General features: G+C 47.4%; 1 protein-coding gene across 3 annotated transcripts in view; it reads left to right on the plus strand.

The window, feature by feature from the left end:
- The first annotated feature begins 2,170 nt into the window (after window positions 1–2,170).
- Window positions 2,171–17,727, plus strand: part of E2F3 (E2F transcription factor 3) — a 43,014-nt gene continuing 27,457 nt past the window's right edge. For 2 of the 3 annotated variants that reach the window (XM_032674582.1, XM_032674590.1), the window contains exon 1: window positions 2,171–2,223. In XM_032674582.1, coding sequence (XP_032530473.1) covers window positions 2,209–2,223 — 15 coding nt within the window. In that variant the 5' untranslated portion in view covers window positions 2,171–2,208. Of the gene's footprint in view, window positions 2,224–11,284; window positions 11,359–17,727 lie in introns of those variants that run through there. The other variant, XM_032674601.1, reaches the window with a different exon arrangement.

The following is a 17,727-nucleotide window of genomic DNA, read 5'->3' on the forward strand; positions in this document are numbered from 1 at the left end:
GCGCAGGTTGGGGTATTTAATAACTTAAGGGGGCATGGTGGCAACGTTGTGTAAGTTTAGTGGGCACGGTGGTACTCGGTTGAAGGTTGGACCAGATGATCTTGGAGGTCTTTTCCAACCTTAATTGAGATCAATAATTCTCTATTGTTCATACTTGCCAATTTATGGTAACATAATGATTTTATGATTTTAAGAGGGCATTGAATAAATGAAGACACTACAGGAAGGCAGAAACAGTTAGCAGATATAGTTCCACTGTTTTACTTCTCGGGGATAGTACAGGCCATAACGAAAGGAAGTATTTTGCTAAGCGCTCACTTCTTACAGAAAAAAAAAAATAAAAAATTAAATGCCTCGGGCGGCCTGATTTGAAAATACGTGAAGAAAGCGGAAAGCGCTTCCTCAGCTACCGGAGGTGACACCCCGCGCCAGGACGCCTTTAAACGGCTCCCTGAGAACTTCCCCACCGGCGACAGGCCGGTGCCTCTCCGAGCAAACCTGAACGAGAACTCGGGTGACCCCTTCCAAGTAGCAGAGCTGCAGGGCGGGAACAACCCGGCACCTCCCGAGCGGCGGCGGCAGGGATTCAGCCCACCGGGAGGGCGAGCGCCTTCCACGGGCTGCGAGCCGGCGCTCCCCCCCACAGTCGGGGGGAGCCCGGCGTGAGCCGGTCGGTGCCGGGGCGGTGCCCGGTCGGTGCCGGGGCGGTGCCCGGCGCTCCCTGCGGGCGCAGCTGTCACTGTCAGGGCTCCGGCGAACCGGGATCCCGGCCCCTCGCACGGGGAATCCCCCAGCCTCGCCCCCGCAGCCAATCGCCGCGCCGCATGCAAATCACGGCCGCGCCCCGGGCCAGTGGGAAGGGAGCGGGGCGGGGAGGCGGTGCCCCGTTGGATGGCGAGGAGGGCGGTGAGGGCCAATGAGACGGCGAGGCGGGCGGGGCGCGCCCCGGGGGCGGGGACATGCAAATTTAGTTTGAAAAGAGGGCGGGAAATCCGAGTTTCGCGGGAGGCCCTTGGCGCGTAACCCGTCTCCTTTCCCTTCATTCATTGTCAGCAGCCGCCGCTTCCTGGAGCCATTTTCCAGCCGGCCCCACACAGCGGGAGCGGCCCCGCTCCATCCGCCGCATCTGCCCGCCCCGCCGCCTCCGTCCCCCCCCGGCGCCCCGTATCCTGCAGCCGGGCCCCCCCCGGCACCCGCAGCCCCCAGTATTTTGCGCGGGGCCTCGGCCATCGAGGAGGAAAGCGGCTGGAAGGCCGGGGGGGAGGAGGGACGGGGGGGAGGAGGAGACGCGGCTGCGGGGACAGACCCGGAGGGAAGGATGAGAAGGGGACTCCAGCCGCCGGCCCCGGCAGCAGCAACGCCGCCCGCGCCGTCCACGGACTCCAGAGCAGCCCCCGCCGGCTTCCCGGCCCGCTTTGCCGCCGGCACCTTCATCCAGATCCGCAGCACCGGCGCGGCGGCGGGGGCGCCCTGTGTTGTCTCCTCCTCCGCCGCCGCCGCCGCTTCCCAGGCTCCCGGTGCCTTTGCCCCGGCGGCGGATGGGGCCAGCCCGCTGGCAGCTCGCTGTACTGCACCCCCCACGGACCCGCCGGCAGGACCGGCGCTGCTGCAGCCCGCTCTCGGCAGTGGCCGGAGGCCGCCCCCCCGGTAATTTTGTGTTTCCCCCCGTCCCCGCGGGGAGGGTGAAGGGGACGGGGGGGGATCCCGCTGCCGGCCGGGCCCGGGGGGCGGGCGGGGTGCGGGGGGGAGGGCAGGAAAGGCGGAGGCAGCGCTTTGTTGCAATAAACTTTCCTGCCTCCTTCCCACCCCCCGCTGCCGGGTCTTATTGAAAAGGAAAACAAAAAAAAAAAAAAAGGAGGAGCGAGCGAGAGAGGAAAAAAAAAAAAAAAAGAGGGGCAAAAAATAATAATCCCCCGCCACGTCCCGCCGCACGGGTGCAAGGAGCGAGCAGGCGGCGGCGGGGAAGGGCCCCGGTTCCCGCGGGGCGGGGGGCCGGGCCGGGCCGTGCCCCGCCGGTGTCTCCGCTCACCCCCGGAGCCGCCGGTGACGTCTGGCACACGTGCGCCGAGGCCGCGGCTGTGACTGGGAGCCGGGGCGGGCGGGGAGGGGGACGCCGCTTCCTCCTCCTCCTCCTCCTCCTCCTCCTCCCTCTGGCCTGGGACAGCCCGACCGCCGGCCGGCTGCCCCCGGCCCCCGCCGCGCTCCGAAATGCCCCTGCAGCAGGTCAGTGACTCGTAGGGCGGCGGCGAGCACCAACCCCCTCCTCCCCGCCTTTAAAATTGACGCCCCCCCCCTTAAAATTTATGCCCCCCCCACAAAAAAAAAAATCCGCCTCCCCCACTCGTGGGGTTTTCTTTGTCCTCGCTGATTTCGGGTGTGCGCTTGGCCCTCGTGGGCTCCGCCGAGTTGGAGAGTGGGGGAGGGCGCGGGGCATCCCCGCCGGGCGGGGGTCGTGGACGTCGTGGGGGGCTCACCTGCCCTCCCCCGCGGCCTCTGCGACCCCCTCCCGGCGGCATGGGATCGCTGTACTCCTTCCCACCTCTTCCCCTCCCGCCCCGGTGCGCCCCTGCCCGGCAAAAGGGGTTTTAACACGCCTTCCCCCCCCCCCCACCCTTTCTCTCCCCTGCATTCAGTCGATGATGGTCCAGGTATGGGATGGTGCTGTAATTCTGAAATACTTCTGGAAGAGCTTTGGGAACAGCTGGGAAACCGGTGAGGAGGGCAGGAGCTGCTTCTTGCATGGGTTTTTGCAGGTGTTGGCTGCTGAGCTAGTCATGGAAGTTTCAAGGCTCATCAAATCTCATCCAAAGCTTTTTTTATTATTATATTTTTATTTTTAAAATAAGCATCTTTGCGGTAAAAGATAATGGATATTTTTTTTTCGTGCTCTTGGTCTTCAGCATATCCTAATAGCATTCACTGTCAAGCAGGCTGCTTCAGGCTACTTTGTAAATATTTGGCTGTCCTGTGCGAAGGTTGATTCCTAGAAGGTGATGGTAAGCGAATTCAAAGAGGAGCATATGTTACACGATGATTCTGGGAGAATAATTGTACAGGCTTTTTTGGCTTTGTGGGAGGGATGTTGATGTCCCAGGAACTCCTAAAATTTGTCATTAATGGGTGCAACAAGACCTTCGTGTGTGGTTTCAGTAGTTTTATTTGTTATTATTTTTTTAATATAGATACTGTTCACCTCTGAAGGGAGGAACTCCTGGCCATAAAAACCTTGGAAGGCTTCTTTCCACCTTAAAGATTTGGAAGCAGGAAGGAGATTTAGGGCTCTGCCTGCAAAAAAGTCCTCATGCAAGTTGTGAGTTTGTCGTATGCCCTCAGCCCCTGTACGAACTTTGGGGAGAGATGTGGGATGGAGAAGGAAGAGAGTGGTCAGGCCAGCAGTATCTACAGCCTCTGGCTGGCACCCTCCCAGGGCGATAAGACATCCATGGCACTCACCAGGAAAGGGGCTCTGCATCCTGCTCTGCCCTGACAGCCCTGTTCTTGTGAGTGCCCCTCTTGGAGCTGTGCTGGTTTGCTGCAGACCCATCTTTTGGGAAGTCAGGCTGAAGCACCCTAGTGTTCTGCCCTGTCTTTCTGCTCCATGAACTGCTTGGCAGGGAGATGATCCAGCCCTTTCACAGTTCTCTGGTTTCCAGCTAGTTTTCTTCAAAACTTGTAGAGCATTTTCTGGGACTGGGAGAAGAGGGTATTTCCCCCTTAGTTACTAGCAGCGCATTTTTGAGAAACTTATTAAGGACCTGTGAGAGGAGCAAGAGAACAGTGGGTAGTTGAGGCAGTGATCTCAGGTGAGTAGCACTGATATAAATTTGGCTCATGATTAGTTGAGTTGCAAGTAGTGGATGGGTTTGAGACCCCCCCAGCTGAAAACAAGGCCCTGCTATGCAAAAGATGGTAGGGATAAGTCTAAATTTTGACCAGCACACCTGCACTGATTAGGGTTATGAAAATACTCCTAGCCTTGCAGATGTAACTGCCCTGGCAACCCACCCATTGCTTCTAAATATAAACCATGGTATGACTGGAAAAGTGTCAGTACAGCAGTATAGTTTAGGTTGTTTAGAGAGGTTGTTGACTATATGAGCAAATGAAAAAGGTTCTTTGGCCAAAGTGAGCTGCTTCCACCCTGGGAATTTAATTGTTTTATCTGTGATTGTGTATGTGTAACTCTGCTGGAAAAGCCTTGAAAAGTGGCCTAGTCCATAACAACAGGAATCTGCAGCCCTGCACAGATGAGAACGTGCACGCTCCTGTCTCCAAAGCATGTGACTATCCAAAACCTGTTCCTTGCTCTGCTGCTGCCTGTTGTAGTGGATCCTGCAGCTGAGGGTCACTAACTGGGCTCTTGTACCCTGGTGAGCCCGGGCTCCAGGAGGCTGTGACCAGGTCTGCCCACCCTTTCAACCTGAGGAGCTTTTGCACGATTCCTGTGGAGTTAATAGAAAGTGTTACTGGGTGAATCTGAACTCCTGCCATGGCTTAAACACAAGCGGTAATGGAGAATTAACCCTTGCAGAACAAACCATCGGCCTGTGCTCCTGGGAAAAGCCCAAGCATCCTCCCCTGCCCTCCTGCACCCTGCTACAGGCTGGTGCCTCTTCCCTTCTGGGCTCTTGGGATTCCCACGATGGAAAATTAACCCTGACCTAAATAAATAAGGGTTTTCTGCTGGGCAAGCAGGTTGAACCAGCTAATGGCAGGTCTGGGAAGTGCCAGGGACCATCAAGAGAAAGTGGTGGCCATGGATATGGCACAGGAGCTGTGCTGGTTTGGTGTCAGTGCTGTTTTGGTGCTGTTTTGGTGTCAGTGAGTTTGTGAATCAACTTGGATCCCCATGAAAACTCAGGAGAAATTAGTGTTTGACGAGGTACCCTTAAAGTGTTCTTGCTGGTGTTGCCTTTGCACTTGGTGTGAGAAAGTCACTACCATTTGCAAATCCCGGTACTCAAAAATGGGGCTGCTATAAAGGCAAGCTGTTCAAAATGTTTCTAATTCAAATAGTGGAGAATTTCTTACTGTCTTTGGGTTATAAAGATAAGCCTTTAAGAAGAGGGCCATTTTCTTAGCCATGAGAAAATGCTTAAATGGAGACACCACCCACATGTTAAGTCCTTTTTAAAAGGGGCTAAATCCTCTTAACAACAATATCTTTAGAGAACTCCTGTGGCCTTTAGATGACATGAGCTGTGGAGAGGCTGGTTCGGCATACTTCAGAAGGGGCCAGGAGGATTTACATTTCCAAACTGAATACTTAGTACCTCTCTCATTTTTCTGCTGGTTTAGAAAGCACCTCTTCCTTCCTCCCTTCTTCTCAGCAAGTCACAGCTGGAAAGGGAGAAAAATGGGATAACCCACAATTTTTCTGCTAGGTGTTATGTAAAGGAGCAAACCAAATAGGACATTAATAATGAGCAAGGAATTAAGGTATTGGAGAAGAACATGTAAGTTGCATAAGGAAGTGGGCAGTTAATTCTAGGAACTTTTCTTTACTTTGCAGGAATAAAAAGGTTTGTATGTGAAGACACAGGTGTTTTTGAATTCAGACCCAGTTTCATATTTCTTTGCCTGATAGTTTGTGTTAACTAGAATAGAATGCTACCATGAATCTGGGACCTTTGGTTTTTGAATACCATTTAAGGGAATTTCTTTTGTTTAAATCCATCTCCTCCAGCAACAGGCTGCTTCTGAGCCCAAGGAGGTACCATGTGGTCCTTTGGCACAGCTGTCTCAGGAGAATTCAATCCTGATTGCCCTCACCATGCTGACAAACATCTTGTGGAAAGTGGGCATCCTAGTAAAACACTACAGGAACAGCCTGTGGCTTACTGATGGTGGCTTTCCTACCCTTGAACAGTCTAGCTGTGCTGGTGTGGCTCCATCTGCACCAGAACTACTGAGTATGGTAGCCCTGTGATGATAAGGGCTTTTGGCAGGGTTCTCTGAACAGCTGAGGCACTCAAAGGCTTTACTGTTGCTGGAGGTGGGTTTGCTTCTCTCTCACCGTCTCCTCTGTTTCATTGCCTTTACTCTGCCCATGGCCAGGCCACGTTCTTCCCCTACTACTGTGCTTGGAGAGCATCTGGCTGTGGTGACAGGTTGGTTTTCTGCTGCTTTAACGAGGTAAAATAGCTGAATCTGAGCATTAGGTCTGGCATGCATCTTGGGCCCAGGATAAGGTGAGTGAGATGAGGGAAGGAGACAGGAGATTTCCAATGCACTGGTGTTGAGGTGCTAAATTGGCTCACCAAGCCTCCATTTTCTGGTGTTGGTCTTACCTCTTCTTGCTATCAGTCTCTTTTCCTTGTGCCATCAGCCTGCTTACCAAAAAGCTGGATGGGGTCACTTTATGGCCAGTTAATTCTTTTGTAGAGGCTGCTTCACCTGGTTGAGCAATTAAAGGCATTTTATTTCCCCTCATTTTATCCCAGGTATGTTGATGCTGCTCTGTTAATTTTTACACAGCACTCATCTGTATGTGCAAGCATTTAAAAGGAAAATAATCTTTAAACTTAGGAGCAGCTTTATTTTGCAAGATGAAGGGTTCTCCCACCACTTCTGTGAGTATGACTGTGGCAAACATTTGAGGAAAGAACTCAAGAAGGGGTTTGCACAGGACAGCCCTTGCTTCAGGGAAGCACTTCCTTGGTGGAGGGCTACAATGTGTTTTATAGCTAACAGTGGCCTGTGATTTTTGTCTAATCCCTGTTTGAATATAGCTCTAGTTATGACCTTACATAACAATAGGTTCTGTCTATGATTTAGCTGTCTTATATGAAAGGAAAAAACCAATTCTCTTTGTTTCTGCCTTTTTTTTTTTCATTTTGAACTTGCTGTCTCTAGTGTTCCTGGGTGATCCTAGATATTAGGGTAGGGGAAAATGATTTTCTGATATGTTTCTCTGCACAGTTTATGATAAATTATCTTCTGTCCTCTGATGTCTTCTCCAAGCTGAAGAGCGCTAGACCATTTCATTTCTCCTGAACTGAAAGTCATTAATGTTGAAATAAAGATGTCCTTTTATAAAGGAACCACATGAGTGTGAAAACAAGCATGTCTGTTAGTTAGGAGCTTTTTCTTGTGAAACTTTGGGGGACTGGCAGCTTTGAAGGATGTTTTGAACACATGGTAGACCCACTTTGCAGGCCTAGCAGGAGCCAGTGGCCTTTTCAGACCCAGCTTGTCTCACAAGATCTTAACCTGGCCCTGGGCAGAGGAATGGGTGGTCTAGAACAGAGGGTGTAAGTGGTCATGACTTCTGTAGGAATGACTCACTGTGAAGTGTAGGGTGCAAAAAGGAAAGCAAAATAGCGCCATTCCTCTTTGGATCCCCTGTCCTGTGCAGGCCAGTAGGTGTGATGTGGTTGCAGGAGGAGCAATTCAGCCCATCCCTTCTGTCGGGGGCTCCAAGGGGGAGACTGGGGGATGCCAAACAAATATGTGACCTTGTCTTGGTAGCTTCAAGTATGGCATCTTCCAGGTTTCACTTCCAAAGGTGTGTGTTGGGCTGATGGCCATGGCTGTTGTGGCAGGGCTGGTGCTGGTGTGGAGGGGCAGGAGCATGCTCAGGCTTTAGTCCTGGCTTGTGGAGGAGCTTCCTGCGAAGGATGGGTCTGAGACTGTGGCTTCAGCTTGGGTGGGTTTTTTGCACCAGTGGTGATAACATAGATGCAGCCCTGCCCAGTGTGGAGCTTCAGCAGATGGAAAGCTCTTAGAGGAACTAAATCTCCAGCTTTTATAGACTCTGCAAATAATCTCATTTACAGCTGGCAGCTCTGAGTGTGTATATATGGTGGTAACTCTCATCCTTACAAATGACTAAGTTGGACTTCAGGCTTTGTTTTGGCTGGCAGAGTTAATCACTTCCTGCATTATTTTTCAAGAGCAGGATTGTGTTTGTAGTTCTGGGGAGAAGAAATCCCCATAATTTTCCCTGGGGCCAGTGGTGTGCAGTGGGAGGGAGGCTGCCTGAGTCTCTGGGATGGGGCTGCTGCAGTGCTGGAGGTGCTGCTGGTGAGGTATTTGCACTCTCTTTCAATTTCAGTTCTGTTTGAAGACAGGCTTGGCAAAATTGCCCAATTTATCACATCTTTAAAAAGGAACTATTTCACTTCTGTTTTCCTCAAGTAAGTTGGTCCAAAACCACCCTTGGAAGTGCTATGCCTGGCATGGGTGTCTCCTGAAGTACTGTGATGTCTGTTTGGATGATGCTGCTCTTTGCAGGATCTAGTGGCATTCGTGGAGTTCTTAATGCCTTGTGGGCTCAATGTGAAGTGTGGTAAATATTTCCATCTGCAAACCCTGTAAAGAGAGAAGGCAGGAACTACATGTTGATTAAACCAGAGCATATTGAAAATGGCCTCCGTTGTGTAGTAGGAGTGTACTACTTAATGCATTTTAGCCTGCCTTTTATACATATATGAATGCATAGCAAATGTGTTGTTTGTTTGCAAACTGAACTTGCCTAAGGTTAATGGTATGTGTCATGAGTCTCCTGTCCTACTTATGAATGTGAACAGTTGTTGACCTGACTCATTACAGTGTGAAAACTAACATACTAGCTCTACCACCGCTATGCACACCCTGCAGCTCTCAGGCTTTTTGTGCTGAAGGTCTTTTGCCTAGGCTAAGTTAGGAGTCGGAAGTGGAGCACTGAGGATCACCTTTTCAGAATCAGCTCTCATCTTTTCTGCGAGTGTGCTGAATTATGTGCACAAGTATGGCTTTTCTTTATTCTTGCCTCTAAAAGTAAAACCAGTCCCCTGTTTCACTGCTTTAAGTAGGGGATTTAATTTGATCACCTGCAGCTACTGTCAGGATTTCATCCAACTTGGATGTGGCTGCATTTACACCCAGAAGTGTCCACTACCTAAGGCTGATGGCATATCAGACCCTTTCTTCAAGGGTCTAGGACCTGATTTTTAGCAAGATAGTGGGTGTTTCCCGTGATGCACAGTTACAGTACTGCACATATTGGGTCTTTGGTATCTTGAGCTTTATGTGAACAAGTCACTGTTAAAAGCAGAGGTTGCTATTATTTTGCCTTTCATTTCTATGTCTTTACAACAGAATTTTACAATCTCATCACATAGACGTTGCAAGACACCAGTTGTTTTGCAAAGATCTAATAAAAACCTGTAGAAAACATGTAAGCAACTATTTTTGGTATAAATAAATTGTATTGGGAAACTGGATAACAAGATTACAACCTTGGCTGCTTCAGCTCCAGCATTCCCGCCCCAAGTTATGGTATGCATGTGTTGGTTATGTATGCATAGATTCTAAAAGTAATTTTCATTAATGAACTTCTTGAAAGAATTTCTCCTGTTTACCATGCTATTCTGGTTTTGGTTTTTTTTGCTTGTTGTACAGCTGTTGGTTCAAAGGTTGTTGCATATTGCATAACTTAATGCTAGAAAGGGGGTGGGGGAAGAAACTCATTGGCAAACTTCCTTCCTTGTTAATTAAGGTGACGTTAAAAGTCTCTAGTCGAGGACTCAATGGTGCACGCCATGCAGTGTGAGAGTCCAATTCTTATATAGCACGTCAGGCTTATTGGTGCACTCTACTAGTTTGCTCTGAATATAACTTTGTCTTAATTTTGGTTCTATCCGTTAGTTAAAATCTTACTAAAATTGGAGTGCAGTAACAGACATATTTTCTTGCAAGCCACTGAATCTGCACTGTAGGATTTAATGTTTTTTACACATTTTAAAGTACAGATGTAATTTTAGAGTGAAACACTTCTCCATAGGGTGAGTGTACTATGCTGTCTATAAAAGCTTTCAAATTTGCCTTTCAAATGTTGTTCAGAAACAAACTGGCATGTAGACTTGCTTGCATCCCTCATTCCTAGAGTCCCATTTATGAGGTGTCATCTGGTAAATATCAGGTCTGGAAGTAAAAATGTAACCTCTTGGCTCAGCAATTATTTTGGTGCTGCCCATTTATGTTGACAATAGGCTTCTGACTTTTTGGATGCTACCAGAGTGCAAGCAGATAAGTGTATGGAAAGTACAAAATGGTGCACAGAAAGGGTTTCGTCTTGTACCATAGGTGGAATGGCAGTCTCTGTGTATCTGGTTGTCTACCATGGCTTAGACGGGATATTAGGAAAAGGGTCTTCACCCAGAGAGTGGTTGGATGCTGGAACAGGCTCCCCATGGAAGTGCTCACAGCACCAAGCCTGACAGAATTCAAGAAGTGCTTGGACATGTCTCTCGAGGCACAGGGTGTGACTCTTGGAGATGGTCCTACGCAGAGCCGGGAATTGTTCTTGATGATCCTGTGGGTTTGTTCCAGCTCAGGGTATTCTATGATTCTTATGGAGTAATGGTTTTAAACTAAAAGAATGTAGATTTAGACTAGATATAGGAAGTTTTTTACAGCAAGGGTGGTGAAACACTGGAATGGGTTGCTCGAAGAGGTGGTAGATGTCCATTCCTGGAAACACTCAAGGCTGGGTTGGGGGTCTGAGCAACCTGATCTAGTTGAAGATGTCCAATCCCTCTGAGTGAGCAGGGACTAGATGACCCTTAAAGCTCTCTTTCAACCCAAACTATTCTATGACTCTGCTGGAAAATACGTGCTCTAAGGAGCAGATACGAAGGGTTTGCTGTGTTCTCTGAGTGCTTCTGCAATGGAAACTGGGTTTTCCTTCACCTTCTGCTTGGGTGATTTTAACATGTGCTGTTTTTAAAGTTGTTTTTCCAACCAGGAACGCTAGAAATTGAATTGTGTGGAGTTAAAATGCCTTGAGTAATGCTAGTAACCTAATAGTGCCTTCAGAACTTGTTTTCTTGTGCTGCTAATTCTGGAATTAAATGGCAATTACCATGTATATATTCTGGTGCTATTTTGCCTTGCCAGCGTTGTGTTTTTAGACAGCGTTGGTCCCACACATTGACAGTCAGTTTTTTGTCCCCATACAGTAAGCTAGTTCACACTTTGTCTAATGTCTTCGCATAGCGGGAATTGATGTTGGTTACAGCTCTCACAGAAGGCTTTTGTGTGGCGATATCTGAAAGCTGTCTTGTTGGAGCTTTTATCAAGGCTATTGCAAGGAGGCCATTATCCCTGCTCGTGGAAAACATAGATATTCGCAGAAATTTTTGTAATAATGCTTAGTAAGTAGCGCGCTGGTACAGAGTGACAATGCTGGAGTGGTACAGAAATAATACCCGAGGTGGCAGCCGTGCTGCAGCAGGGAGTTATCTGTCCCTGCAGGCTGGGGACAGGGTGGGAAGGGAACCCCGAGCAGGGCAGACGGAGGGTGGTGATCAGGGCTATCGCAAGCACGAATAATCCTGGCTGTCGGCTCAGCAGAATAAAGTTTTACTTTTCATGGTAAGAGTTTTGTTGAGCGGCTCCAAGTAACCCAGATCTAAATTGCTGAATAACGCTTCTGCACCTTGCACTTTTTTGGGGTGGGTTCTTTTTCTTTTTTTTTTTTTTTTTTTTTTTTTTTCCCCCAGCTGCGCAGTATCTGTAGCCAAAAAGTGTATCTTGGGAGTTATGTAAAACTGTGAGTAGGGTGAGAGGAAGCTGAAACTTCACAACCTCGCTGTAGTACTCTTAAGCACAAAGCTCTTGAGCCAGTAGAAAAGACAACTTACTACTTGAGGTGGGTGCAGGGAGGGCTTTAAAAATTATAATAGCATTTTCACTGGCTTCTTTGTCTCAACAGTGGGTATTTCACTGGGTTTATTCTCTTTTTCCTCTCAGGAATTAGGAGTTAGAAGAAGCCCTCTTTTTTTTGTAAAACACAGTGTCCTGAAAGCATAAGCAAGTTGCTCATTTTCTCTCTGGTTCTTAATCATAAGAGCTGCCTTGATGATTTTTCCCACCTCAAATTAGCAGTTTATTTATAACATGCTAATGTTCTGCATGCCCGTCGGTATTACTGTTCTGTCATGCTGAGCTGAGAATTGTTCTCTCGAAAACTGACACTGAGAAGATGACATAAAAGAACATGAGAAATTGCACATGATAGAGAAAAATTCAGGTGGCTTTCGTATGACTGATTCATGCTTTCTATAAAATCACTTGAATTTCGTCTCCAGTTTTCTGTTGCTAGTCACATTTTTGTTGCTTGGTTTTATTTTTGCTTAAAAAAAAAAAAGTAATGACCATTGCCTTTTGGCATTCTCGTTACCCTCTTGTTCCTGCTGGCAAACTTCTCTGTAATCGTCTTCCATGCAGTGCCACCAGCTGCCTTCTTGGATTGCAGGCAGAGGAGTGAAGAACTTCAGGGTGTCTTTCTCATGTGCTGCAGGGCCACTGTGGGAAGGTCCTTCCAGATCTAGGCATTAGCAGCATCCTTCCCAGTGGTCCTCTGCTTCAGCTGCTCTGCAGAAAGATGGGAGCATTCAAAGTCCAGGCCATGCAACGTGGAATGTCTTGTGCGTGGAAAAGGGCAAAATAAAACACATCCCATGAGCTTCTGTGCTTGGAGCCATGTGCTTTGTAGATATTTATGAGAAAGACGGTAAAGAAAGGTGCAAGATCATTTTGAGGCCTCCAATGTTGTCTGCTTGTGACCTGTTTTCTAAAGATGCTCTTCATGTTGCTACTGGCCTTGGCATGCTGAAGTCCTTCCCTATTCTTGTCTTGGTAGCATCATGCTTTGCTGAATATGTGGGAAGTAAATGCAGCAGTAGTGAACAGGTTGCATACTGTTGGCTAGATCTTAAGCTTGGGTACAGCCTTCTGTGGGCAGAGGTAAATTAGTAGTTATAATGCATTTTTTGTGGTGTTTGTTTGTTTTTAGGGGGACAGAAACCCTTTTTGCTGTGAAAGGAAATGTGCGGGGGGGTTCCAGACGCTGATATTTAATTTAAAAAAAGAAGAAAAGAGAAAAAAGAAAATCAGGCAAATCTCCCTTATTCATAGCCATATGCTCAGGATACTATCCTTAGTGTGATTTATTTGCTTCAGAATTAGGGAAGAGGGTTGCTAGGAAAGTAAGATGCATTCACTCCTTTTACCTTAAAGAATTTTATAAGGGCAATTATGATCTTACTCCTTTCTCCCCCTTTCCTAGTCCTGGAGAATAATCAACTCAGCAATAAGTCAGAGCAAGCAAACATATAATTGTTCTCATCTGCATTGCAGAGACTAAGATGAACTCCTTGCTTTAAGGCTGAGGTCTTTCTGTCTTGAAGTGAATCAAGAGTTATTGAATCTTTACGTTTCAGTAAAAAAAGGGTCAGAATTTCAGCCTTTTTCTTTCCCCTTCATGTTTGTGTAGTTCTTGGGGAGTTTTTCACTACCCTTTAGCTCTTTAGATGACCTCAATGCCATTCTGAAAACATTTCCCTACTTCCTCCATGATGGGGGAGCAGCAGCATTTGTACCAGACAGTGATTGTATCTGTTCTAAGTCCTTCATTTGAAGTGGAGAGGTGTGCCTTTCCCAGGTGTTTGAAGAGCTCAGTTGCCTCAGCATGTGAAGAGCAGTCCCAAAACTCTGCTCAACCAGCAGTGAAGAAGGAAGGAATCTCCTTCACACCTTGCAGGGAGAAAACTCTAGGCATCTGTGAGGTGCTATAGTATATCTAGCTAAAAATATCAGATACTTGAACTTGTTGATGACTTGTTTGATGGCAATGCCTTGTTAAAATGGAAAGGCAACAGCTCTGGAATGCTGTTAAACTTCTGGAACTTTTGTAATAGTGCAATGATGGTGGGGTGGCACAAAGATCCCAGCAAACATACTTGCCCACCAGAGCCACACCAGCTTTCCCGCTGGCTGTGCAAGGGTAGCACGCCTAGAAGATAGCTCACCTTCCTGTAATGGTCCTGGAAGGTTTGCTTTCTTCCTGAACAGCTCGTGTCAGATACTTTGTCTAAATTCAGCCCCAGACCCTTTGGTTAATGTTGCTCAAATTGTATGAAAATGTATTGTTCCTTTTGTGGCAAAGTAATGCTGAAGACCTTCTTACAAGTATTTCGCCTCTCCCTGAATGCCATAGATGATGCTTTTTGTCCTCTTTGTTGCTCTGCCTTGTGTTTGAGTGCCCCTCTATGACTGTGGGCATGAGCCCCAGCATGGAGTGGGTGCAGTGATCTTCCCAGCCATAAGCTTGCATTAAGAGTGTTTGTCTTAATGGGAGGGTACCTGGTGCACCCTTCTCTTAGGAAAAAAAAAAGGAGTGTGACTTAGTAGGTGCATTAGTCTGAACAGAGGTGGGTGTACAGGTCAGGGCTGATGCAGCAGCCCACTTACATGGGGGAGATCTTCATGCATGTGTCACCACTCCTGTGTACCTGCACTTTACACATGTTAAGACCAGAGTTGTTTTATAGTAATATTGATCAGGGCCATGACTAGTTGCTTTCTTGTTCTTGTCTGTAACTGCATAGGGTAGAGAAACTTCAGCTTTCAGTTTCCTATTGCTTTTAGAGGTAGAGCTGAAATTCTGCTTTGGTTGTGGTATCCTGACCCGATTTCTCTCTTCAGAAAAATGGCCCAAAACGCAATATACCAACTGTCCATTTTGCCATGAGCTTATCCTTTTTAGAAGACAAACTTAGGAGCTTCTATCGTTGTGAGGAGCTAGATTTACCAGTAAATGTTTGGAGTACCTGTGAGTTTGTGGAGATTGTCGTCTTCAGACTTGATTGCTGAGGGAACAAGCTGCTAATCCTGCCGCCAGGATCCTACCATCAGGCAGCTTCACATAATATCTTGGCAACAGCTGAGATTGGACTATCAGTCTTGGTAATGTGAGCTTCACATTGCAAAAGAACTGATGAAGATTTTGGATTGCCTGGACAAAAAGACATGTCATATGCAGCCTTGGGCCTTGTGAGGGTTGAGCAGAAGGCCTTCTTGGGAACAGTGGTATGAGGTGTGAGCCGGGAATCCTGAGCAGCTGGACTTCTGTTTCTCCAGTTTAACTAGCTGTTGTATCTCCCCTTGTATGTTGCAATTGCTTCAGTACCTTCACTAAGCAGTTTTATCCAGAATACCAATTTCAGCAAAGTGGGTTGTTTGGGGTTTTTTTCAGGTTCAGTATTAAAATCTTTAAGAAAGCAGGCCAGAGAGGTGTTTTAGGTAAAGAAGCTTTTGGAGTTGCAATAGGGAATTTTTTCACCTTATGGAGTGAAGGTGGTGATTTGAGCACGTGCCAGTTTGTCTTTCCAAAAGCTATGATACAGCTGAACCACAGTGGAAATCTGGAACTGTAACAACACTGCTTATAGGAAGTTTGACTCCCTGCATTTAACCACAAATGTGGTCAATCTTAGGAGAAGCAATAATGGAGGGGAAGAAAGGTGGTGGTATTTGATTAGCTTTGTTCTCTTTGTTTCCTGCAGAGCCTATGATGAGCACAGCTTTGGCTGTAAGAAAAGTGTGATAATATTACTGACTGATGATTCCGGTTCCTTCCTTGTTACACTTTGAAGATACTCTTTTAGGGTAGATATAACAAAACTTGTTTTCAGCATGTTAAATTCAATAGTCACGTGCTATTGTTAAGCAGTTGTGCTGCTTGTTAAACTGGTTGGTATTTCTGAAGACCATAACACAGAGAAGATGATTAAATACCATGTCATAATCCTTTAGATGGTCACTAGCTTCATGCAGGGATTGACCTACAAAGCAATTCAGTCATGATGGGTTTCTACAGAAGGTGAGGAACAGAGGTCTTCCCATTGCTCCTCACCATCGTGCCCTAGACCAACATGATGGATTCATGCATTTCAGCAGCATGTGAATGACTGTTTGTCTTGGACACTAAAATATCCTCCTGTTTCCTATCTGCTTGTTCTTGGAAATGAAACATAATCTTCTCATAGCCAGAATAGCCTTAATTGCCTGATGGGGTAGGAAGGAAAGTATGAACTGGGGACCAGGTCTGTGCTACTAGAAGCGCTTTCCATGACAGAGGGGATTTCCTGGAAACATCCTGGGAGACACTTCGAGCATGTGGTTTCACAGTCAGCTTACAGTGATCCAAGTTGATGCTGTCACAAATAGGGTCATGCTGCCCTCCCTCCCTGCTTTAGTGCCTGCCCTTGTACCTCCCTGTGCTTGCCAGACTGGGGACCTGCTCCAGCTGAAAGTTAACACTGGGTAAGTGATTAGTTTACAGCCCAGCGATCTCTGTGGCCCAGCTGGCCCCATGATTGGGGTGGAGGTGGCTGGCAGAGGTTGTCCCCTTCCATGCCCTCTCCCCACGCATAGGACACCTCACTTTGTGTGGCAGCAGACCAAGAGCCTCGTTGCGTGTGTGACCTCAGCATCTCCTAGAAGCCAGTGGAGTTGTGCGTAACGAAAACCTAACAGATGGCTCTGTAAAGAAATAGGCAGCTTTTGTGCTGTTACTCACTGCTTAGGTTACCGAGGACGTGCAGCTGCCAGAGGCTTGCTGGCAGTGCCCAAGGGCTGAAGGAAACTCACACGCTCTACCTATCTCCCGCTTTCAGCTTTGGAAGGCTTGGTGGCAGTTTAGTGGGTTACAGAGTACGTGGAGGAGTAAACATGGCTGAAAACATTCTCCTTTCACAGAGGAAACCCATATTTGCGTAAACTGAGAATCTGCGTTCTCTCAGTGCCGTTTGCACCATGCTCTGCTTCCAGTCCCTGACTGAGGTTCCCAGGCTACGTGTAATTTAATTACAGTCTGACGGCTGGCATTGAAGTAGGTGAAGATATAAATGTAATTTGTGCCTAGAAGTTATGTGTGTAGTGAGCTTGCAATACTGTAGGCCCTCTCCCCAGTCACTGCTATCAGGGAATACCTCCTGAGGAAAGACTGGCTGTGCTGCTTGGGCAGGTACAGTCGCTCTGACCGGGGCTTTAATGTGACTGATTGTTAACAGATGAAAGTAAAGGAGTTGTGGTCTTGCAGGAAAGGTCACAGAATCCCTGGAGATAGCAATTGCAATGGCTTTTACAACCAACAGCCGCAGCAACCGTAGCTGAGGGTCTTATCTTGCAGAGTTTATGAAGGTGGGAAGGCTCCTAAGCTTCTGGAAAGATGAGTGGTAATGAATGCTGGTCATATGCAAAGTTTTTCAAGGAAGGTTGAGCTTCATGACTGCACTCCTAGCAAAGGCACTTTTCTGCCCCTCAAGTAGTGAGGTAAAGCCAGCCTGGAGCACCCAGGGCCCTGCTTATTCCATGCTGCTGCTGCAGAATTCTGCCTTTGTGACCAAAATACACTGCTGAATTTCAGCTTTGGCTTAAAAGGAGGTGTATTGTGGTTGCAAGGAAACCTCCACATACAAACTCAACTAGTCTGTAACTAACTCTGGGGACAGCCTGTAACTAATGGGGCTGCAAAATAAAAGTTATCGCTTTAATCTGTTTCCTAATTTCAAACATAATTTATCTCTCAATCCTTACACACACTGCCCACTGCCAGAAGCCTCAGCTCTCCCCTCAGTGGCTGCCAGAATTTCCATCTTTCTCCTAATACTTTCTTTAGCACCATTGTGCATTGAAACACTTGCAGGATAGTAATATGCAAAAGCTGTGTAGCATTCCTATTTATTTTGGAAGTCAATGTTTTACACAAGGAGCACTGTAACTCTGCCATATTTACTTTCTTGTATTTAATTCAATAAAATGTATTTACCTGAAGTGGACACAAAATTTCCAGTTTGTGGTGGAAAGTGTAGGACCATGCTGCAAAACTTGTTCCAAGTTAACACAGAGTGCATGAGGGCTTCTTGCCAGTGCAAAGCGTGGGAGGAAAGTCGGGAG

Source organism: Chiroxiphia lanceolata, chromosome 1 (genome assembly GCF_009829145.1).
Source record: "Chiroxiphia lanceolata isolate bChiLan1 chromosome 1, bChiLan1.pri, whole genome shotgun sequence".
Lineage (NCBI taxonomy): Eukaryota > Metazoa > Chordata > Aves > Passeriformes > Pipridae > Chiroxiphia > Chiroxiphia lanceolata.